The following is a 24,656-nucleotide window of genomic DNA, read 5'->3' as shown; positions in this document are numbered from 1 at the left end:
TTGTCCGTTGAATGGCTACTCGACTGCAGATATTAGCATCCAGGAATCCCTTTAGATCGGATATACACCGCCGTTGATCGTGTTCAACGAGGATCAATTTAATCACAAAGTCAAAATTCCGAGGCTTTGTGCGGACCCGTTACGCCGTAAGCCGAAGTGTTCGTAGTTTATATCCACCGCTGTTACTCGCCCCCGTCCGTTATCCCTGCGGCGAAGCTTCCTACTCCTACTCCTCCTCCTCTACCTCCCGTTACGCCCGATTCTCCCGCTGCGAGGATTTGCTACCGCAGATCGTTACAACGACGCGACGCCGCCGTCGCCGTCGCTCGTTCCCTCCGCGGGAACGCAACATCATCCCGCTGATAATTTAAGGGAAACAACGCATTCCGTCGCATACATTATCGTACCCGATCGAACCGCGGTGGCTTCGAAACGTGAGGGAAAAAAGAAGAGAGAAAAAAAAGGACAAAAAAGAAACGCAACGACGAAACGAGAATCGTAAGTTAAAGTTTGGAAAAGTTGAGAGAGCGCGGGGTGGTGGCCCGGTGTTCGGGGTCGTAGGGAAGGTCTGTAGGACACCTAGGCAGGTTTAATCGAGTTTTGCAAGCGGTTAATTAGACAGGCGGCCCTTCCGCGTTCGCTCATTCGACCGTATCGACGTCCCTCCACTTTGAGTCAGTTTCGCTCGGTACGGTGAGACCCGCGTTCGGCTCGGTGTTCGCGTCTCCCACGGCTTCTCCGGCCGACGTCGCGCTTAGGTCTTGCGAGGGTACCGAAAATTCCTGCAAACGAGAAACGGAACCGCGCGACGCGACTACTTTACGGTGGCATAAAAGGGAGGAAACTATTGTCGAGATAAGAAAATTTTGCCGAGTTCTCTCGCAAGCGGAGAGCGCGGCGGAAGGGTAGCAGGGTACCGCGCAGGTTACAGGTATACCTATACAGTCGTTGACGGCCCTCCCGGAAAATGGAAAAAGCTCTTTTCTTTTTTACCTTACGTAGGAGGCGAGGCGAGATGAGGCTCGCGTCTTCTTCCGTCCGGGCTAAAGCTAATGTAGAAAAGATCAAAGGAAGCTCCTTACCCACTTGGCCGAAACAAAGGACCGACCTAAATGATAATTGCTCGTTGCCGTTACTGAAATTCATGAAGCGGTTCCCCCCAACCTCCTATATTTTATCCTCGTAGACCCCGTAACGCATTTTTTCTTTTTCTTTTTTTTTTTTTTGTCTCGTATTTCTTCAGTTCGACGGGGTGGCTATGGAGCGAGCTTCTTTTCCTTTTTGTTTTTGACGGCATTATGCGAGATCATGATACGTATTCAGTGGAAAAGATCGGGAGATCGGGGAACGGAATGTCCCGCGGACGGAGAGGAAAAGAGGGGAATCCATTTTCGCGGAAAACAAAACATGAAATATTCAATCCCTTTGGCGCTGTAGTTGATCTCGTGGGTTCGGTACATGCATAATAAAAAAATCTATAGATATATACAAGTTTACCGGGGTTTTTTTTTTTTTCTCCGGCGAGCCAACGTTTAGGCCCCGTCCTAAAATGTCCACCGTATTGTACCTCCGGGTATTTTTAGCCCTAACACATTGCCGGGAATACGAGTCGGACGTAGCGTCGCGGTACACGTGACTCTCCTCACGTCGTTCGAAGCGAATCTTTCAAAATATCCCTCACTCGCACGCCCGGTCGATCTACTTTATTTTCCGAAAGCTTCAAGGTCGAGGGACAAAAGAGCGCGGTTATCAGCTCGAATCCAACCTTCGACCTCGGCCGCGTAACAAAGGACGCTGTAAAACGAGGAGATTAAATAATCGGCGGACATCTCGGGGGTCAAACTTATTCGGTTCGTGAGGCCACCCTTAATTACGCCACGTGACGTGAGCCGGCCGCGAATCAGTTGAAGAAATCTTGGTGTTCCGGGGCGGGTGGATGGGGTCGCGGTACCGTGGCGTAGAGAGCGGAGAGCGTAGAGTAGGGTATTCGTAACCCAGACGCCGTGCTTTGATCAACTCTCAAGTAATTAGTCAGGGAACGTAGTTAACGAGCGAGCGAACTGGACGAGAACTCGACTCTCCTCTCCCCTTCTCTCTCCTCGCTCACAGTTGTTTTCCCTCCCTTCGACCCACGTACGTTACTTATGTAACCAACGCGTTGGGAGTCGCGCGAGTTTACCAGAAAAGTGGAACGCGCTCGTCGCCGTCGTACGTTCGCGGGGTTTCGACGCGAGGTACGAACCGCGAGTCTGTAGGGGTCATAGGGCGGATCGTGTACCGCTAAATTTTCCGACACGTAATCGACGCAAAGATCTTGGAAAGTCATCGGGTTACCGGTCGATCAATTTAGTCCCTAAATACCGTGGGGATCATCCGGATCGGTGAGTTACAGCCCGCGGCATTCAATTACCCGATAATCAACGAATTTAATAATTACATTCACCTCCCCCCACTCATGCACAGTTCTTGATACCTACTCCTCAATTTATTTTTCTCATTCCTTTCCTTCTATCTCTTCCATCTTCTTTTCTCACGTTTACGGTCGTTCGGAATTCGGTCACTCGATCTCTTTCTCTCTTTCTCTCTTGCTCTCCCTCTCTTTTTCGTATATCTCATACAATCTAGAACTGGTTGTCAAAAAAAAAAAAAAAAAAAAAAAAAAAAAAAAACGGTGAAAAAAGTCGGAGAAAAAGCGGTCAGTTTATGTACAAGGTGAACCGGAAATTCGTCTGCTTCTCTCACCGATTAAGTCCAGTTTAAATTTGTTTCAGGAATTTATGCGTCAGCTGTGCGCTTGGATTTCTGAGGGTAGGAACCGGGAGAGTTTCCATTATACGCCCGTTCAGCTGTGTACGGTTAAACCAGCGTCGGTCGATTTATTCGGTTGTTTTCAATTAGATAGCGCGATGCGTCGTCTACGGTAATCGTTGAGGAAGTACTCGTGTCACCGATAATGTGCCCTACGGGTACTCGCGCGAGTCACACCGGTTGCTCCTGAAGTTGATCGATTGGAACCAATTACAGACAACCGTATGTACCTACGTACGTACGGTGTTCGCCGTAATGTTTCCCGTCCGTATACAGTTTCATCTGAAACTTCACCCGCACGTTTCGAACTCGTTTTCATTTCGATAAAAGAAAAATCGAGGAGCGGGGGGGGGGGGGGGGGGTGTGAACGAGAGATGAAAAGAAAAGTAAAAAAGAAAGAAAGAAGGAGAGAAAGAAAGAAAGAAAAAAAAAGGAAATGTGAAACTATTTCTTACACTGCCGAGTAGCGAGTAGCTGGTAGTAACGGCACAAGCTTGAGAATTCGCGAGTCTGACGAAGTGGGTTTCAAGTTTTAGCGTCGAAAGCTGCATTTCTGTGTAGGGTGTACGACGCCGGATGGTTGGTTAGTCTGGTTTAGGGGTCGGGGTTCCCGAGGAGTGAGGGCTGCCAATTTACGAACGTAAAGTGCTCGTAATGTCTGACAGGTGATTCGTAACGCGAAATTGAACCTAGAAGTACGTGGCGCAAGTTTTCGTATAGAGAGAGGGGTGGCGGCAGGCGGGGGGGGGGGGGGGACGAGAGTCTCGAGATATTTCACGTAGACTTTCCGAGTCTCAACGTTTCAACTTGAACTTCCACCGATATCTACAGGTATACCCATCTCACGTGTGTTATACTTACACGTTTCTTCGCCACGCCTTACTCGTGGTCCGAAACCTCCGGTCCGTCACGTCGTCGCGGTAAAATAGATGAAAAAAAAATCAAAAAGAAATGAGCGAACGGACGATAAACGTGAAACCAGAAAACCAAAAGAAGAAAAATACAACGACGCTCTCGAGGTCGGGTGCATAAAGTAACAGGTAAAAGTGGTCTTCGGTATTATGTACCTGCAGTAGCTGCAGCGCTGCGAGGTTGTATTCTGATTTAAAATGGTGGACGGGAGAGAGAGAGAGAGAGAGAGAGACGAGGCGTGTCGGTGAAAAAAAAGAGAAGCGAAGAGGAGAAGAAAAGAGTAGTTTTATACTCGAATCCCGGAATCTCTTTCCTCTCGAAAGAAATTTATATTTACAATCGGCGACATGTAGCGCGAGAGAGCGCGTAGCGTGTCGAGGAGAGGATGAAAAGAAAAGGACTGCGAGAAGTAAATAAAACGAAATTGACGAAAAAAATTGAAAAGAAAAAAAACCTGTGAAAAGAACCTGCGGGGCCCAGATCTCCGATCGGTTTCAATGGTCCATTGTACCGTCCGTTGGACTTGCATACCGCGCGATGCGTACCGCTGAATCTTGACAGATGGAAAGTGCAGCGGTCGAGCTGTCCGAAGCGACGACGGGACGCGAGGCTCTTTATTTATGGACGATGGCCGACGGGGGGGCCGCCGCACTCGCGTACCTACGTATGTAACAACAGCTGACGAGAGGAGAAATAAAAACAAAAAAAAAGAAAAACGAAAAAAACGAACGCACGCGGGACCACCTAATGAACCGGTGGAACTCTCTCCACGTGCAAAGGGTTGAATTATTATCAATTACAATTACGTCGGGGACCAATTAGAAAGATTTTTTTTTTTTTTTTCTGCTTTTTGTTGTTTTCGACTCGCGTTTTTTTGTCTCCGTTGCCCGGTCGCCCGCTAGGTCGCGGAATCGTCGATTGCCTCCACGAGCTGCGTCGCCAAACCAGCCGGTTTATATACACGGGCGGCGGCGTTAGTCCCTGCGGAAATCCTGACTTTAACCGGGAAAGGGCGCTGACTGCGCGGCGTACGAACGGCGTTATTGTTCCCGGCGGAAGTAGGTACGACTCGAGAGGGAAAGAAAACGCGGATTTCAGGGTTAGCGGAAACGGTCGACGGAGCGGAGAATAATCCACGGCCGTGATATCGGGCCACGTTTATCCCTCGGGGGTGGTTGTTCTTCTCGTCGTCCGCGGCGGCGGTATTGGGATTTTTTTTTAGCGGGGGAAAGGAAGTCACCGTAGGGAAAACCGACGCGCCATCCGACAGATACCTACTTTGTATAATTGGGACGTTACGTATACCTTCGCTTACCTTACGCGCGGCTATCCGACGCGAAATCCTGGGTTCTGGGGCATTTCTGTGAATTTTTACAACGAAACGCGCCGCGGCGCAGGGTAGGATTTTCTTTTTCGACGCACTTGAGTACTCTCGGACGAAAATACGAGCCGGGTAAATAATACAAACGAAAAATAAAACGACGAACGGAATAAATAAACGAATAAATAGGATTCCTTCGCAACGCGAGAGGAGGACATGCAGGAAGCAACTTGTGGGTACCCCGAACGCGGATTTCGGAGCCGCCGGAAGTGGTGACGGTATACTGTACGGTACGGGGGGGGGGGGATCCACCTCGTCCCGGGAATACGTACGTTCGAGTCGCGTACGAGGTAACGGCAGCGGCAGCGGCAGCAGATACTCGCGCGGCGTCGACGTCAGCTCGCCACGAGGGGCGGATTTCACCCCCCCAAAAACCAACGAGCCCCGGATCGCCCCGGGTGAAATGGGGACGCGCGGCTTACCGTACGACTTTGTAATTGCAACGTAATAAATGATAATTATAAACGCGTAACGCGCCTGGGTCAACTTCATCGTTATGTATATGTATGTATTACATACTTTCGTCGGGATATGTTTTTGAAAAATTCCCCTCTCCCTTTCCTTTCTTCTTTGCCGTTGTTTTTTTTTTTCTATCGCCGTATCTCTCGTTCGCGCAAAGCACGCGCTCGCGACATATGATAGCCGCGCAAAAAGAAGAGTCGAGAGGGAAAAAAAATAGAAGCGGAGCCGAATCAATTCTACGGAGAGAAATATTTGCAAGAATATTTACGCGACGCGAGTGAAAATATTCCAGTCACTCGTATTCGTGTTTTCGTATTCGTGTTTTTTTCGTTCGATTCGTTTGTGTTCCCTTCTTCGTTTTTTTTCTCTTTTCCCGCAGGGGAAGGGAAGGAAAGATCGGTCTCGTGGAACGAAGGTTGATATACTCGGTCCAGTTTGTCAGTTCAGCAGAAAACTGTTCATAAACGTGATACGCGACAGCGGGAGTTTAATATGTATATCTCCGTTGGTGAGAAATGCGGTGACTTGAAACGCGCTCGTTGAATTGCCAACGTGTAGAAATTGTCAGCGAGGCGTAGCGCACGATACGGATATAAGCGAGAGAGATCTTACGTGTACGCTGCTATAATTGGTATAAATTCAGTGACCCCTGTTCTTCGCGCTAACCGAGACTTTAAAAACCTGCTCTCTTTTACGAACATCTTGTTATTTCCCATTCGAAGTAATTGCACGCAATTAAGAACAATTAACGGTACGTTAGTTGTGTACCGCCTCCACCTCCGCCTTCGCGCTTACTCCGCGCTTCCTTCGTCTTTTACTTACGTTCTTCTTACTTTTTTTTTTTTTTCTTTTATTCTTATTCTTCTCCTTACTCGCCCACTTTTTCTTCCTACGTACGAAAAAAAAGCTCCGGCTCTCGGTCGCGACACTGTCGAATTATGGAGAAAATTTCTCGTCTTCCTCCGCATAGAAAAGCTCAGCGAACAAATCCGCGCCGCAGCGCGACTTCTAATTTCCTTCTCTTTTTCTTATCTCCTCTATTTTAACGGTTCCCTGATTCGCGGGGGTTGGAATTAGAGCGGCTTTCGAAGGATTGAGAAGGAGCTTCCGAGCGCTCCTGAAGATGTTTTATTCGGACACGTCCGTCGTCCGGTTGGCTGAAAAAAAAATAAAATCATAACCGTCGACGAGCGCGCCTACGTTGAACTTTAAAGATGCTTCGGTGTAGAGCAGCTTCGAGGAAGTCGGGTTGAGTTAAAATTAGTTATATTAGTTGATAGCTCGCCCTAAAGTTACCTACGTATACATATACGAGTAGGTATTCAATTGGATTTATGGTACGTTTACATGCGGCGCGTAAGTACCCTCTTTCATTTCTGTTCGGTACGGTCTTACAAAATGTTATAACGAGCGCTGTTAGCCCATAATGAGTCAATTTAATAAAAATAAGAAACTTTTCACACGTCGCCGTTCGTATGCGCGTGCGAGTCGGGTGTGCGTATTATGTGCTCGAATCGCGGTGGTTTGATTCAGAGAAATTTTTATTCGCAACTCCGCACGCGATAGGGTGGTAAAGGAGCGACGATAAATCGTTCCTAATAATTAGTCGACTCCGTTGAACCCTCCTTATTTATTACACAAATTTTCTACACCCGGGCGCACACAGGGCTCGCTGAATAAAACAATACAAGTTATTTCGGGTCGTTTCCGGTTATGGATTTTCATTTTTGACGGATTACTTTCTCAGCCGAATTCGTCGCCGTGTCTCGATATACGCGACGATAAATTTTCTCGATTGGCTGAGGGGTGTAATCCAGTTGTAATCGTCCGATCGGCCTAATTCATTATTGCGATCAATCAACGCGCGACGTGTAAAATCGATCCAGATTCTCGCATGAGATACGATCGATAATTTCCCGTACGCACAGAAGTACAATCGGCGTAAGCGGAGGACGTTCCCATATTTTTCGCCTCCGTCTATTTATTTCGTTCGTTTTCTTTTTTTTTCTTTTTTTTTTTGCAGAACTTGAAAGAACCCAACCTGGAATCCAGGTGTCCACACACCCTAAATACAAACGTAGTTAGTCCCCGGGCTGCGCGGTGACCCGGATGGTTGGCTGCGTCTGACCCTCGTCAGGCGAATGTATCGCCGAAAAAAGCGGTGTGCTGTTTGAAAAATAAAAGTAAAAAAGAGAGAGAGAAAAAATAAAAAACAATATAGGAGGAAGAGAAACGATCGACATTGTTATCGGTCAGCCCGTATCGAATCGAAAGTGCTAATAGCGGCAGTGATGGCTCCAAATTCATGCCCGTACTTTTTTTGAGCGGCGCAACGACGACGACGACGGAGAAAGTAAGGGAGGGTCGCTGCGGAGCTTTACCGAAGAATAACCGAACCGTCGAGCGAGCGAGCGAGCGAACGAACGAACGAACCAGGAAACAACCGGGTAATATCAATTTTCTCCGAAGGCCCGCGGGGCCATTCATTACTCGAAAAACAAATGAAAGTACGTCCCTCTGCCACCCTCCGAGCCTCGCCTCCTCACCGGCATCCGACGGGGAACTCCGAGGCCCGCATATCCGTTATTAAAAACAGCTTTCACCCCCCGCGAAGTTATGTTACTTGCATTCTCATAATGTGGTTACAAACGGCCACCAAGTTGTTCCGTTTCCATACCTCCTCCCTGAGAAAGAATATGAGGTATGGGGATGTTACGTACTTTACCGCGAGCGAGAGGAAACAAATCTCGGCGGAACGATTTTTCAATGTGGAAATATAAGTTTTCATGATTGTTAATACATTAGGGGAGAGACGAGAAAAAGCAAAAAAAACTTCACCTAATTCTTCTTCTACGCTCCGGAACCTCGGGAATTTTAAATCTACGGTAATTTCTTTTTGCGTTTCGCGAATTGAACGAAATTTGGTTTTTTCCTTCTGATTCAACGCTGTGGTTTTCATACTTGGTTCTGCATTCCGATGTTGAAAGAAACAAGATTTTTCAACACCCCTGAAATCCTCGTTCGAATCGAAGTATCCCGATTTGTTAACCTGATATTTCTGATGACGATCAATTGATCCTATATGGATTCGTACAACACACCTGCCCAAAATTCTTGCGTCTGGTTTGGGTGACTTTATGTATTCGTCGCGCGTAGCTCGAGGAGGAGAGAAAAAAAAAAAAAATCCAATTTAATCATAAAAGCTTACTTAGGGTCTAATCTTGAGATTCCTCTTCTGGGTCAAAGTGATGCGTTTTATTTTTATTACATCATCATCACGGTAGATACCCCGGGTCACGTTAATTATTTGCTATCTCCGGTAATGAGATTCTAGCTGCAGCGGCTCCACTACTCTTCTACCCTCCGAAAGCTAACCTCGATTCGTTAATAATAAAATAGAAGCTCTCGCAACTTCCTCTCGCGAAGGTTGTACGATATCGCTATATAGTTACAAGATTACAACCTTCGCTCGTGTCATAACACCGCTACCACGCCCATATATACAATATGGATTGTATACATATATATTCTCGATACCTCTGCACCGTAAGATAGTTAATTCTACTCACACACACACACACGCGCGCACACACACACACACACACACACACACACACACACACACACAGAGCGAAAACCCGGTGAGGAAAATCAGGAGCTGTTATATGTACATATAACGTTGCAGCAAAAAGTCAAACGAACTGTAAAAGTTCAGGTGGTGAGCGGAGAGGGGAAAAAAACAAAAAAAGACAACAAAAAAAGGAGAAACTTTTTTACTTTATTTACACGGCAGCGGAGAAGCCGAGTGCAGATTGTAGGAAAGCTCTTGATTCGTTCGAAAATTGTTCGGTTCAAAATCCCGAGGATCTAGCGGTAGTAGGGGGTGAGTTTCGCGTTACGTTTATACCGAATCCGGGATAGCGATAATGCCGTAAGTTATCTCGATCCACTTCCAATTACCTACATGTCGGAATTTCCGGGTTTTCGTTGCGCTCTTCCCCCCCCCCCCCCCCACCCCTCCCTGAACTTTATGTGCGTTACATCTCACCCGTTTTTTTGTTTCTCCTTTTCCCGGGAGTTTCGTTTCGTTTTTTTTTTCCCCTCCCTTTTCTTCTCTACTCGAGCTCGATGGGAGACACCTCTTTTTTCACCTTATATTTTCTCTCCATTTCCCCCTCACCTTATTATTTGTTATCCTTGACAACAATGGGATGATCGTAAAGGCAGGTGGAATTAGACTCGGTGCTTTTTTCGCGGTGCCCCGAAAACCCTTAAATCTTTCTGTCGTTGACAAGGTGACGCTGCCGCACCGCTACCGGTGTGCCGACTCGGCCTTGCGGGGGCGAAAGAAAATGATAGAAAAAAGAAAGAAGGAAAGAAAGAAAAAAAAAGAAGAAGTGGAGCAAAAAAAAAAAAGGAGGAAACCTTCCAACTCGCGAAGAGAAACTTGCCGCGGTCGGTTTCGCCACAGCGGGTCACCAGAGACGCAGAAAGAAAGAACACTTTCAGGAGATGAGTGATCCGTTAGTGGCAATCTTTACCGAACACAAACCGACGTATTCTGCTTCCGCTTCACTTTCGCGAAAAAGAAAACTGCCGCCGAGCAACCGCCGAGACTCCGACGTCCCCCAGATACCTCGCCGCCGATCACTTCCGCTCTTCTTCCTCTTCTTATTTTTTTTGCCATTTTTTTTTTTTCTTTTTTTTTCGTTTGCTCTCTCATTCCAGACGCCAATTTCTACACACCGCGCGACGATGTAACAAAGTCAACGTCTTCGGGCGTTAACTCGTACGTTTCATCGAGATAATTCAGCCCGAAGCTGGACGTTGGCCGTCCGACTCTGAATAACGTGGAAGAAAAAAGTGGAAGGTCAGAAAAAATAGTGGAGATTTTGTTTTTGCCGGTGATGAAAGTTTTCAGTAACGAGGATGTGATGAAATATGAATTTTTTGTTTCGCGTTGCGGGAACGAGGTGCCAAGAAAAGTGTAACCGCTTCCTATAAGTACCAACTCGGTGATTTCCTCCGGATTTCTCGCTCTTTCAGTCGCGAGTTTTCGCGACGCCTCGTTCACCGGAGTGAGATATTATCCGGAATGAAAAATGGCCGCCTCGAAATCGTACTATTTTCAATTTTGACGTTCCGATTTTTCAGCGAATCGTTTGGCTTCCAATCTGTTACAGCGTATTCATCCGTCTTTCAGCGATGCATATAAGAAAGAAATGGGGAATGAAAGAAAAAGAGTGCGGATAAGAATGAAAGAAACACATATATATAGATATATACATCTACACGTCAACAAAAAGGAAATATCCCCCGTTCCTATACGCGATCAGCTCGAACACGTTTCGATGCCCGGCGCCCCGGGAATACTCTGTCTATATTCCGCAACGTCTTCGACTCCCGCGGGTCGCCATTCAACGTCTCGCAAAAAGAGAAATGCGCCACGCGAGGCGCGACACGTGTCACTAAAAATTCCGTGCAACTCGACGCAGCTATTGGAGCCTCAACTTCCGCCGCATGCGAGCGCATCGTCGCACGAGAAGAGTAATTTTCGTTTTTAGTTTGGCTCGAAATAAGTACGCTGTAACAGTCGAGTACGTAATACGTATTATAGGGCGAAACGTGAGCCCCCGCAAGTCGGTATTATAATCCGAAAACCCCTTTTTCTTTTTCTTTTTCCGTTTTTTTCCTCTTTATATCCCGCAGATTGTTTCCACCGTGTTTCGTCTGCCCACTTAACTATATTGCGTTTTTTTTTCGTCGTAGAATACGCGAGGGGATGTATCGACGGACGATAAATTCGTTACTCTTCTAACGTCGGGGCCGTGGTGCAGGTCCCGCGGAGGTGAAATAGAATAGAATAGAGGAGGAGAGTGAAAATTTCTTTTTCATCCCCGCGAGAAACCGCACGCCCCGTGAACTTGAAACTCCGTAGTCATAAAGGCGAGGGCGATAAATTCAATTTGACGCACTTTCGCCTTTCAGACTCTGATCGATCTTCGTCGATATTGTAAGTAATAGGTACGAGGGTGTAATGTATTCCCATCCGTCCGATACACGGGCACGATGTAGGGTACGTATCCACGGCTCCTTCGTTCGCCTGTAGGTACGTACCACCGTGTCAACCTTGGTCGTATTAAGCGAATAATTATATCGGAGATTATCACCTCGGGCGTCGTTAACCTATCGGGAGACGATTACCCTCGTGATCCTTTTTTTCATATTACCTCGCATATAATCACGAGTTTTGGGATTAGGTATTACCCGTACTTTTGCGCAGTTAACCACCTTTCGTCGAAACCGGCGATCGCCGACGTTTTTTCTCTCTTCTAAAACCGGCCGTACACCGTATCGCTATAATTTTCCAAATCGATCCTTTTTACCTTGCACACAAAAGAGCCGTTGTGTGTCGGGACGTGATGCGAATAGATAGAACGCAACCGTCGGCGACGTCAATAATTTGTTACCATCTCACCGTGTAATTATCTCGATAGTTTTCATTGCAAAAAATAAAACATGTTATTCAGTCGACTTTTTTTCCTCTCCACACGTTTTTTTTTTTTTTGGCGATTGAAAAATGAAAGAATAAATTTTCAACGCTACCTAGAACCGTGTTATTATCGCTTAAATTTTTCGAAGATCGGTCGACAATTATAAAAAAGCGTGCGGCACGCTACGAAATCTGCGAAAAAATTGATGGCGCGGTATAATTTGTTTTGTTTGAAAAATTTCGTGTCCCGTGAAAAAATAAAAGAAAAAAAAGAAACAAACAAACAAACTACACACAAAACCTCGCGTCCGTTGGAAGTAAGGCGAAATCACAAAGTTGGGTAAAATAGAAAAATTAGAGTAACACGTGTACAATACATCTAGAAATGGTACTAACACACGTATATATACACTAATTGGTGGCCATTTTACCCGCATTGCGTCCTCGTCTGCAGTCTGAGGATTTAAACTGGGGTGGGGGTGGTTGAAGTTTGTGAATAAGTGGTCAGAGGGATATTATGCGAAGGTTAAACTGAGGGTTGGAGAATGGAGCCGCACGGTACGTGTGGTCGAGGAGAGGAGGTCAAACTTCTCGTAGAGAAGTGAGAACGGCGTTCGCAAGAACGACGACGTTGTCGGGCTGCAGGCTAGAGCAAAATGTATAGCGAGAAAGTGGGGAGGTCGAATACATACGTTATGTTGTAGATCTTGTTGCCGCCCCGTAGGGGGTTGGTCGTGAGATTTTGTACGGGGGGGGGGGGGGTGGCGACGCAACCCGAATATGCGGAGATGTTCGAAAGCCTCTTCTTCATTTTTTATTTCCATCAAACCGATTCGTTCACTCCTTTCTTTCTTCCCTTTGATGTCGGTATACTTTTAAAAGTATTTTTCGAGCAAATTTAATTAGGCAGATGAGAGAATTTTTCTTTCACCCCGCAGCGAGAAACCCCGCGCGTTAATCCTGATTAAAATAAAATATTGACGCAGGCATGTTACGATACCTATGTATAGATGTATGTATGTACGTGTACGTGTACATAAAATGTATATTCGCTATACACGCCGTACATATTTATACGATATAAAAATGAAGAGATGAGCGAAGGCGATGTCGAAGAAATGAACGAAGAGAAAATAAGTGAAAAAAAAAGTTGGGGGGAGGGGGGGAGGAGGAGAAAGATTTTGCGCGCTGCATAAAATAACCTATTTCCTTCGCGTCATGTTTTTCCTTCTCTTTTTCGCATTATATTTTTCCGCGACGACCCTCGCTTATTTTCACCCTCACCGACTCGCCTAGGTATACAATATGCGCGGACGTAACTTGTTTCTCGTTTTTTACGCGATCCTTTTTCGAATCAAAAAAGTGACTGCACGTAGGGATTGTATTACCGACGGAATGGGGGTGGTGCCGGAAAAATCTCCGATACAAAATTCATATAAATCTGACTTGAAAATAATAAGAGTAGGTGAGTCGAATCGGCCGCAAACTAAAGCAGAAAAAACTGTGTACTATTGAAATAAAAAGACTATGTATGTTTAATTTTGAAGTCGTTATCGGTCATTTGGTATGACTCGATACTAAACTGCAGAGCACGCGAGATCTCCGGACAAAGGGGTGCTCGATTACGTCGTGTGCAGGTAAACTGCGCCGAGCACTTGGCCGAGTTTCCGTACGTAGAGCAACAAGGTTGAAAAAAAGAAAGAAGAAAAAAGAAAAAACAAATTGAAGAAATTAAATTGAAAAGAGAGAAAATAAAAAAAAAAATCTCCACCGTAGCAATTGAAGGTAACGATTCTAAGCACCGCTCTGCCTTGAATGTCGCAGACGTTTCATCAAGTATGTAATTACCTTGGGGGTTGTAAAACAAAAAAAAACAAGACAAAATAATGAAAATAAAAAACGAAGGAAAAAAAGTGCAACGAGGTTTAGCTTTTGTGTAAAGAAGAATTGCAGTGAGGCGAATGAAAAAAAAATTTGGTCCAATTTTTATTCGTTCATTTGTTTCTTTAGAAAATTATTATCTGCACCGTTTGTGTGTTTGTAGACCCATGTAATCGTCTCCGCAACGATCCGCGCGAGCGAAATATGTGTAGGTACCTTGTATATTTACAGGTGTATATAAGACGCTAAATAGTTGTGTAAATATTTGATCACATCGTCGGGTTGCGTGATAATAATCCATCGGAAAATTTCACGCGTAATCTCGCGTAGCCGTGCGGAGGGGTGAAGTTAGTAGTTCGTAATACACACAAGAATCAAGCGGAGGCGATATACGATGTGTAGTTAAAACCCAAAAGCTGTAACAATGCTTTTAGACTTTGTACAGCGCACGACGCGATGGGCAAGAAACTTCGAGAACACTTGCGGAATTGTAGTTGGAAAATTGTTTTCCTTGATTTAATTTTATGTACACAACGTTACAACCGTCCGACCATTTCGTAAAACGTCTACCACCGAGACACCAATTAAACTGCATCATCATCCCCCAGGAAATCTCTGCATCGGGCTATTCATATGCCCCGATCTATTGTTGTATTCTATCACGCCCAACAAACGGTTATAATAGAGCGAGTAATCTGATGGAAAATTTAACCGACCAATCGGACGATTAAATTTTCATTTCGATTTGGATTTTCTAGTTTTTTTTTTTTTTGTTTTCATTTCGCGACGTGTGTGCAACGAAATTAATCACGCGACCGTACGGTGCTACACGTGGTATAGGTGTACGTATACGCGAATATAAATGATAAATAAGCTCGGTGGAACAATCTCGAGAAAACAATCTGCGGAGGTGATCGTTCTTTTCTGCTTTTTTTTTTTTCATTGCTTCAGCTAGTACATCCGTTTTTTTCTTTTCTTTTTACCTCTTCATCTCCTCTTTCTATTCCACGGGTCGGTCCCTGCAGCCTGTGGAACGCGCATTCTTTCTTGTTCGTCGTTTCTCTCTTTCTCATCCCCCGTCGGCCTCGCTTCGTGACTTCCCACCCCCGCCGAAGGCTTACACGAGACTCGGATGACTCTCGAATTTATTTTCCTTTTTATTTTCTCTTCCAGATTCGAAGATGCAGTCGCCGCCTCGCACCTGCCCGAAGGGAAACGCCGCTTACGACCCAGTCGCGACTCGCCTCTGCGTTATTACATTTTTCCGAGAAACGTATCGCATGGTAAAAGGCGCATGTTTGTAAAACGGAAGTAAAATATTCGAAATTAAACGAATCGAGGGAAAAAATGATGGAAGGGGGGAAAGAAATCAAATGGGGAGAGATAAACCCGCGGCTGTGGACTACGCGTACGTGTGTATATACGGCTATTTGGATGCAGAAATATAGTTTTGCACCGCATTAAACAGAGACGTACCTCCGTTTATGGGAGTCTTGAAAATAATCCATTACTGCACTCCGTGTTTCAAAGTACCCCGTACCGTATAAGATCCTAGGTATATAAGGGTACGTACGTACGTACGTACGAATGAGAATGGCAGTTTTCTGCGGCAGAAAATTTATGGGGAGATTTACGTCGCCCTTCATCTTCCACTTCTACTTCTTCTTCTTCTTCTTCTTCTTCATATTCTCCTATTGCGTAACAAAAATAAAGTGTTCACCAGACCGGATAAAAAAGCGCTATCAAGTCTCGATGCGTTAAAACCTCGTCCGTAAAAGCGCGAGGATCTCAACGGAACCCGCGGCACGTTATTGTCCCTCACTTCGGCCGCTCAGGCTTGAAAATCAGAGATCGTTTACGTCCAATTTTCACGCCGACTGCGCCACGTTTTTTTCAAAATACAAAAACACTCCGCTCATCCTAGTTATCCACGAGTACGGGTGGAAGTGAATACGAATGCATGCCATCGCGACGGTAGCAATTAGCAAGTTATTTACCTGATGTACGTCGTCGTAAACTTTTCCGAAACAAGGCTGGTTTGGGTTTCGGCGTTCCTCGACGCCGCGGCAGTTCGCAGCCGCTATAAGCGTACTTTGCGTTCGATACCCGGCGTGCCGCGTACGCACGTTGCAATCGGTAACCAACGGGACGAGTTCGTGGATGGGGTGTACGTACATACGCGTATCGCGCATAAAGTACACGGTATAGGTACGTACGTACGTACGTACGTCCAATACTGGAAGTAAACCACGTAAGCGATGCGCTCGGAAAGTGCAGCCGATCGCGCAGCGCCGATTCGCGCCGGTCTCCCGGCTGCAGGTCGGTAGTTGACTTTACTTAAGCGTCAATTACTTTCAATTGAGAAATAATTGCGGAGGACGCGATACCCATAGACGCTACTGTACGCGACGCACTCGGAGTGCGCGGGTACACGGCCGACACCGACGCTCCGAGAAACTTCTCGTCGGATGTCTTCTTGTAGTTTGAAACGTGCGCTTCGCCAAAAATAAATAATAATCATAACAAAAAAAAAGGAAAAAAGGTAAAAATCAAAGAAAATCGGTAGTCGTAGAGCGTCGACGAACTTCCGCGGCGACCCTTGCGGTACGGGAGCTCGAGAGAGCCGAGCAATTAATTTCCAACTTCATTGCACCGCTGAGTTGACAAGCGCGTGTGCACATACATATACTGTACGCGCATATTTGAATTTTCCAATCGAGTTAATGGACAAAATTTCGCTATGGTTTCAGACGTCACGGGGGTGCAGGGGATACGTATAGTATCCCGCGTGACATCCGTACGCGGATTTCGGCCGGGCTAATAAATTCGACGTCGCTAAAGAGGAGAATTAATAAAATAGAAGAGTGATACGGTGGATCGCTCGCGCAACGTTCGAAACCACTCATTTTTCATTTCGCTACAATCCACCGCGATCTACGTCACCGCGATACGAAACAACGATAATTATTACATCGATAATTATTATCGAACTACTATTCCGTTAATTGATTTCCATTTATTAAACCCACACCTCTACGATTCCACGTTGTTGTACACGTACCCTTCGTGTACGAATATAATTTCTGATGTGCTGCAACGTAATAAACGATGATTCAGCTACCGGCTTGATAACGTTTATAATGGCATCGCGTACCTGCACGCGGACACACAGGCATAACTGCAGCTCGACCGCAAAACCGGCGCACCGATCTATTCTAGAAAATTGAATTAATCACGCTTAATTATATCCCTCGCCGATGTAAAACATACAGATCTAGATCCGTACGAACATTGATAATATTTTATCAACGTCGATATTCGAAACACCTGCCCGCGAAACGCGCGTCCCGAACATTTTCAATCGTATCGTCGAATTTCTGGTTTTCGTTTTTTTTCTCTTCTTTTCCTACTTTGCGATCGTTCGGGCAAAAACGAAAAAAAATTTCAAATAATTTTTTTTTTTTTTCGCCGTTCGCCATCGATCGCACACCGCGTTATATATATTTTTCGGTCTGCATAATTGGAAGGGAACGAAGTGCTCCGTGATTAAGACTCGCCTTCGCGTTTCTATCCATTTTTTATCGGTATACTCTTGTACTTTTTGTTATTTCTCTCCGTCCCTTGTTTTTTTTTATTTCAACGCGAAGCCATCGATTATCGGAGGTGCTGATCACAGGCGTCGCGACGCCGATCAAATTGAAGGGTTCGGAAACTACGTGGCGGTGGATGCAGCACATGTGCGAAAGACACATTTGGCGATCGTTTCCGTATACAGCGGGAGAGCGGGCGTTACCGTATCGCGAGGACGATACGTTATTTGGTTTATAATTTTCGTAATCGTCCGAGGTTCGGTTTTATCCCGCGTGTTCCGGGTTTTACCAGAGATTACGCTCTCGTTGAGATTAGTTTTTGGCTCCTCGTTTTGCATCCCCCGACGCGTCTACCCACCACTGTACGTACCTACGGCACTACTTCACCAACGAACTAAACGCTAACGACCGTATATATGTATAGCATGTGTTTCTCGTCACGTATGTATATACGTATACATACCTATACGTGCGCGCGTAACATATAGTCCAAGTTGCACGGGAAACCTCATACCCATTGTCGACCGACTACAAATTTACATAATGATACCTCATTGCCCTGCAAGATGGTTGTAACTAAGGTTGCCAAGAGACGCGACGCGACGCGACGCGCGACGCTACGCTACGCGACGACGACAATGCAACGGCTCCATAGTGTTTCTCTATGGTAGCTGAACCTCCTGACGAATCGCAGTTTCGGGTATTGTACGCGTGTACGCTCTTCTCGTTGTCGGTGTAATAAAACCGTTTCGAAACGCGTTTACTTTTTGATAAAATGAACAAAATATAGGTAAATAAAAAGAACAAATGAAAAGGAAGAGAATCGGGAGCACATAATGACCGTCGAAAACGACGATTTAATTTGGGAATTTCGTTAAAACGCGTAAAGGGAGACGCTTTACGGTTTCGTGTAGTCGTGGCGTCTGGTCGTACGCCGAGTTCGGTGGCAATTTCGGGGTTGGCGAGGTGGAGTAAAAATTTAGAGAGTAGGAAATTTATTTACCTACTCCTCTTCTCCCGAATTACTCGCGATTCGAAGCTCGGCGAGTTCTCAGAGCGGCTACAGGCGGCACGCCAATTGTTTTCGAAATAAAGAAGAAGAGGAAACAAAAAATCGTCTCGTACTTTCGGAGCGCGAAAGAAGATTTTTGAAAAGTTTTCCCTCCTACCACGTATCGTCACTCGGCGATAACCGTGATTGTTAAAATAACCGAGAGAAATAATTGTAGCGGAAACCTGTTTCTTTTTACTTTTGTCTGTAGGTATATATATACCTATACACGGGTATGCGCGTGTAGATACATTTGCAGTAAATAGTAACGAAGAGAAAATAAGGGAGGAACGGAGAGTAAAATAAAATGAGAAAAAAAAGGGAAAACTACCGAGTGGGAGGCACGTCATTTCACCCGGCTACAATAATGACTCTGCCCCTAAAGAAATAACTGTTAAAAGAGTTCTTCCAAATCTTATTATATCGAGCAGATGGCGAACGCCCCGGGAATATTGCAGGGCTTAGGAGAGCCGTAGTGGTATACGTACGGTTCTAACTTTTTAGCTTGGCGGAGGTATAGTAGGTGGGTAGGTATGCGGAAAAAAGCGCCCGGTGAGGAGGGACCCTGCCTTGTTTCCCGATGAAATGTTTTCGGCCTCGCGATTCACTAACTGCACGCTTCGTTAGTCGCATATTATATCGAACTTTTTAAAACTATTCACTCGATATTACGCCAATCTCTGTAACGAGATTTTTCGCCAAAGTTTTTGCAAAACTGGAACGGCGCCTCTGACCGCTTCCCTGCACATGACATTCTCCACCTCGATCTTTCCCCCTTTTATTATCTGGCAAAGTTTAAATTATCATTTCCTCTACGGACTTTGGAAAATCGTCCGATATAGTTTCCTCTCTCTCTCTCTCTCTCTCTCTCTCTCCTTCTCTTCGGAGATCAAAGAAAGCACTTATAATTGCTACGAAAATTGTTTGACGCTATCCCCGCAGAAATTTTCCTAAATTGGCGGACCCTAATTCACTTTCGTTCGAGATATCTCGGAATTTCCTTTTCGTTTTTGGATAGCGAGACCTCAGACTTCAGAGATCCAGTTTTAAAAAGTGTCTAGATTGCGTCGAATCGCGAATAACGCGGAGTGATATCGGGTCGGGATTCGAAACGAAATCTAGAATCCAGAATTAAGAATGCACGGTGCAGCGTACGTACGAAACTAGAGTGAGGGATGAGAATATGAGATGAAAAATTTCCGACATGATGCGGGGAATAAGAAGGAGATTGCGGAGCTGTACGCGCGTCAGCTTTTGATTTATGATTCGAATATAATGCGGCCAAAAATTTCCTCTTGACCGTTGCAAAAGTTGTGTGTGTGTGCGTGTGTGTGTGTGTGTGTGTGAAAAATAACATTCGGCGAGCGATATAGCGTCACGGTTGCGCCGCTGCAGTCGTGCAACAACTATGATTCATCGGGCATCAGATCGGATTGAAAAGTCGACCGATTGATCGCGCTGTGCGCGTCAGAAAGAAAACTTACAGGCTCGTCGCGATCGCGCCGTTCGTTCGATCCGGGCGATTTTAATCGTCGAAATTCACTCACCTATCTCTTGATTGGTTATGGTCGCGCGGCACGGAGCTAGCAAAATGACCATTGCGAACGCCGAGACGATGCCAGCGGCAAAAACGACGTCGCTGACGCCCCCGGCGCCTCTGCACCCCATCGCGAATCACGCCTTTCCAAGCTGAGGCGTCGCAGTCGTCACCTCACCGAAGAGACACTGGGATCACTGCACCGGCACCCACGGCTCTCCGATATCTCCTCACCCTTCACCCTTGTAATTCGGGAGAAAAGGGGAAACGAGTCAAGGAACACTGTTTCACGTATACCACTTTTTGCCGCACCGTTCGGTCCCTTTTAGCTCGTGGAAGGAACAATTTAGGTGGGTATATGAATGCGCGATCCGTCAACCGACCGTTTCACTTTACGCTCCCTTCGCAGGGGTGACAGTCTCGGGGCGGAGTTTCATTCCTTGGTCAAAGTTCCGTGAAAAGAAGAACGGGTCAACCGATCTATCAATTATCCTTAGGAAACGATTCAGGTCGAAGCGACATTTTCTGGTTTCAAATTTACCCCGTACCGTTTGCGCCAACCAACTCGCGTACCGGGTGATTTACGTCCGTTTATTAGATTTAACTGCGATCAATCGAGGGGGCAAAACATTTTTTTCCGTTTCGTTTATAAATCCACCTCGATCTCCTTTATCGTTTATTCATCGATCACGATGAGCACACGTGGAATTCGGTTCGTTGAAATTGACTATTTTTTTTTTTTTCTCATTCGTTCGAAATCTCCTCGTATTTCGTTCGGTATAGTTTTTTTTTTTTGTTTTGTTGTTTTTTTGTCTTTTTGGCAACGGTGGACGAAATCGTCGAATATTTTTCACTGAAAATTTGAACGTATTTATTCATTTATTTGTTAACGTGTGCGCGCACATGAAGAACGGCGAACATTTGCGAACCCTTTCCATCGCCCCTTACAGATAAGACGTCAAATATCGCACACTGTGACACACGAGAGAAACACCCCGCATACGTATTCACGTTTCGTGGACGGAAACGACGCGGTGGAATATAGAAAATTCTCTCCTACTCGCATTTCATTTGCGGTGCGTCGCTGCGCGGGGGCCGGGCGTAGCAAGTATAAAACATCCGGGCAACCCATCAGCTGTGCTACCTCATACCCCGCGTCCGCATCGGGTCATGTTTAGAACGAGAATTTGATGAAGAAGTCGATCGATACGGTGGTCGCGGTCCGTTCTTCCGCTGTATAATTTTCCGATATAAGTAAAACGTCCGACAACGTGGGAAATTCGTGGCCCGTTTCAGTGTCGAAAATGCTCAATAACGAGATTCTACCTGCGGAGAAAAAAACGGACGCAGGTATATCGCACAGCTCGCGATACGCCGGCGAGTCATCGACGGGCTTAAAGATCACTAATGGAAATTATGTACCGCGGAGGACCCGCTTCGCCACCCCGCTGCCGCTCCTATATTCGACAATAGAAACGCTGAGAGTGGAGATCGTAGCGATTACAGACGCGTTTCGCTTCTCTCCCTCCTTCTACCTCGCCACCCCCGACGTTCGTCCCTTTCAAAGCGAACCCTCCGTCCCCGATCTACTCCCCCCGTTTTCTAGCCCTACGTCAAGGTACGTGCCGCCTCGTTTAACCGCGATCGACAATTTTCTCGGGATTATGGAACGGGCGCGCGTAACCGCTCGGAATTTTTTCCGAGTACCTCCGACGTTCGAAAATTCGAAATGATCGTTTTCGTTTTTTGAATTTTTCGGAAGACGGGCGCTTCTGGATATACCTATCCAGAAACAACTCCGAGAAACACTGATATCTTCCGTTAGCGCCAAAGGGTACAAAGTGAAAAGTACCCCCGTTTGTTATTTCCAATGTAATCACAGCGACGGTTTATTGTTACGAATGACTCCTCGGACGAAACCTATACGTTTCTCGTTAGCGCCCCGAGAGTGTTTTCGGTCGAGGTTGTTCCTTTGAAAAATTCCTACGGGTACAAAGCCCGGAGGATCCGAGGGTCGGACAATCCAGTCGTGTATGTATAAGCATCCGGATATTTATTTGAACTCCATAACTCTCGGGGATAGAAAAAACTATTAAAGAGTTTGACGTACGGTGGAGTAGAGATGCATTACGCACGACGCGGGACGTATGACGTATCGCTCGACGCGCAGCGTAGATCTATCTCTCCTCGTACGCGTCGTGTGCGTGTGCGTGTGTGTTGCGCGCCCCGGTACGCGCGAGTACAAGAGAGATAAAACCGGCGCCCGATCGCTAACGAACGAAGGATTTATGTGTAATTTAATAAGCTGTAATACGCGAGTAGTTCTACGGCTGTTGGAATATGAGAGGATTAAGCGCGTATAATGTGAAATATAATTGAGCCGTTCGAGGGGGATAATTTTTTATCAGATATAACAATCGGGGACGGAGAATGTGCGACGCATTTTCAACGTACGAATGTGGAACGCGACGCGCGAAATCCGTACCCAGTCATCGACTGCGCTGTTGGCAATTATTTCTTTATTCAATTTTTTCGATTTTTCTTTTTCTTTTTCTTTTTTTCTTTTTTTCTTTTTTGTTTTTATTTCATTTTAAATCAGCGACCGTATAGTCGTGACGGGGTATCGAGATACCGTCGAATCACGATTTCATCCGCTGCGGAGAACGGGTTTTGACGTTGCATTCGATATCCACCTGCACCGTACGCCGACCGCTGCGTGCATTCTCGATCGTTTCCAGCTGAAATTACCCGCGAGGTACGCGAATCGACGAACTGACTCCGTTTCGTTCGCATCGAGGTGATGATTAAATTTCTTTCACCGATTCACATCGGACTTTTTCACGTCGATCTACCTGGCGTATCAATCTGCCCCGAAACGGGAGAAGATAATAAACAAAAAAAAAACGAGCTCTTATCAAATATATACGAAAAAACGAAACCGATCGTTCGATATTCAAATCCCACGTACTGTGGTAGCTAATTAGACGACAAGTTACAACCCGTGTTGATACATCGATAAAATATCTACACCGTATCTGTTTCCCCCCTGAACCGAGTATAATTCGTGAGATAAACGATATGCAGGTGTTTCTTTTTTTTTTTTTTTCTGTTTTTGTTTTTGTTTTTTTTTCAACTTTTCGAAAGTTTGTATTTCGTCGGTACATCAGATCCAAGTGAACGAAGTCACGAGTGTGCGATTATTTTTCGTTCGTTTCGAGATATCCCTCAATAAATTTATTTTACAATTTTACTACGATTTTCCCACGGTGTGCACAATGTGCGCTCGATACCGCGTAGAGTCTACTCAGCGTACCTCGAAGTTATCGTTACGGTCAATTCGAATGAATTCTCAGCGAATGTGTCATTGATAAAAACTTTCGCAAGGGGTGAAAGAGCTGCGCTCTTTTCCGAGGGATCCGATACGCGGATAACAAACACGTTATGTCGTACGGGCTGCACGGCCAACACTGACGCGTTCCAGCGACTCGAGGCGCGCGCGCCGCTATCCAACCAGAAACGAGTCCGACCGACAACGGGCGTTCACGATCCTTACCGAACGTACGCGAACGATACCAGTTCCCTAAGGATGCGAGTTCCTGAAAAAATTCATTAATCTATCCCCAAATTTGCGTCTTTGTTTCGCGTCTTTCAAACGATTCGATCGGCAGCTAGGTGAAAAAGAATCGCGACAAATTTCGGGGGTAGTTTTCTCGGCCCCTCGACGTCCGATGTCTACGAATCGGGACGTGGTCCCGAAAATGAGAGACGCTTTACGCCGCAGTTTTTCGAGGGGTGGTTCGTAGAAGCTTTATATCCACCTCGTCGACGAGACGAGATTAAAAATGTTCGAACCATCCGAACCCTGACCGCGTCGGAATGTGCGTACGAGATCTTTCGGAGAGTTGAAAAAAACGACGAATGATTTCGTTTTCATGGCGTAGCCTCTTTAACGAATCGTATCTGCCGGTCTACGGGTATCAGTTGCGGGGGATTTACCGCAGTAGCGAGAGCGAGATTATGCCTCGCGGCATCAACTGGGGCTTGAATGAGCGCAGGGAGCTCAACGACGGACGTCATTATCCTCGGTGTACTTCTGGGATTAGAGACGTCGTCGTCGTTGGTTCACTTGCTCCAACTTCGCGCCACCGATACCACAGGCGCTCCCTAACGTTGCGTCGTCTTGCGTCGCGTTACGTTACGTTACGAATATATACGTATGTATGTAGGAACCCGTAGCGCGTTACGTACCGCAGGAATATATCCTCGATTCTCGATGGTAACGACGACGTCGTATGTAGATACGGATACGCGGCTCTGCGGGTTATGCGTAGTTACAGGTGAACCGATTGATGGGAGGCGATACCGAGGCGGGACGGGAAGCGGCGGCTCAGCTCCAGCGGTGTTTCTGTCGAGATGTTTAATTAAGGAATCTTAAAAGTATCGGACGTCGATGCGTTCACGATTATACGAGCCATAGCTGTCAAGTGTCAGCCCCGTTCCCGGACGGTTAGTTACTCAGTTTATGCCGCGGCGTACAACTC

The 24,656-nt window shown here is 46.1% G+C and overlaps 1 protein-coding gene across 6 annotated transcripts in view; it reads right to left on the bottom strand.

Moving 5' to 3' along the window:
- The window catches only part of LOC105684488 (nephrin-like), a 58,365-nt gene extending 34,799 nt beyond the window's left edge, over nt 1-23,566 (bottom strand). For all 6 annotated transcript variants that reach the window (XM_020851432.2, XM_020851436.2, XM_020851435.2 and 3 more), the window contains exons 1-2: nt 23,359-23,566; nt 20,126-20,968 (exon numbers count right to left, since the gene is read on the bottom strand). In XM_020851432.2, the coding sequence (XP_020707091.2) occupies nt 20,126-20,246 (121 nt within the window). In that variant the 5' untranslated portion in view covers nt 20,247-20,968; nt 23,359-23,566. The remainder of the gene's footprint in view (nt 1-20,125; nt 20,969-23,358) is intronic.
- Between the last annotated feature and the right edge of the window lie 1,090 nt (nt 23,567-24,656).

This window comes from Athalia rosae, chromosome 4 (assembly GCF_917208135.1).
Source record: "Athalia rosae chromosome 4, iyAthRosa1.1, whole genome shotgun sequence".
NCBI lineage: Eukaryota > Metazoa > Arthropoda > Insecta > Hymenoptera > Athaliidae > Athalia > Athalia rosae.
The sequence above is the reverse complement of the archived record's forward strand: the minus strand, read 5'-3'. Positions and strand labels throughout refer to the sequence as shown.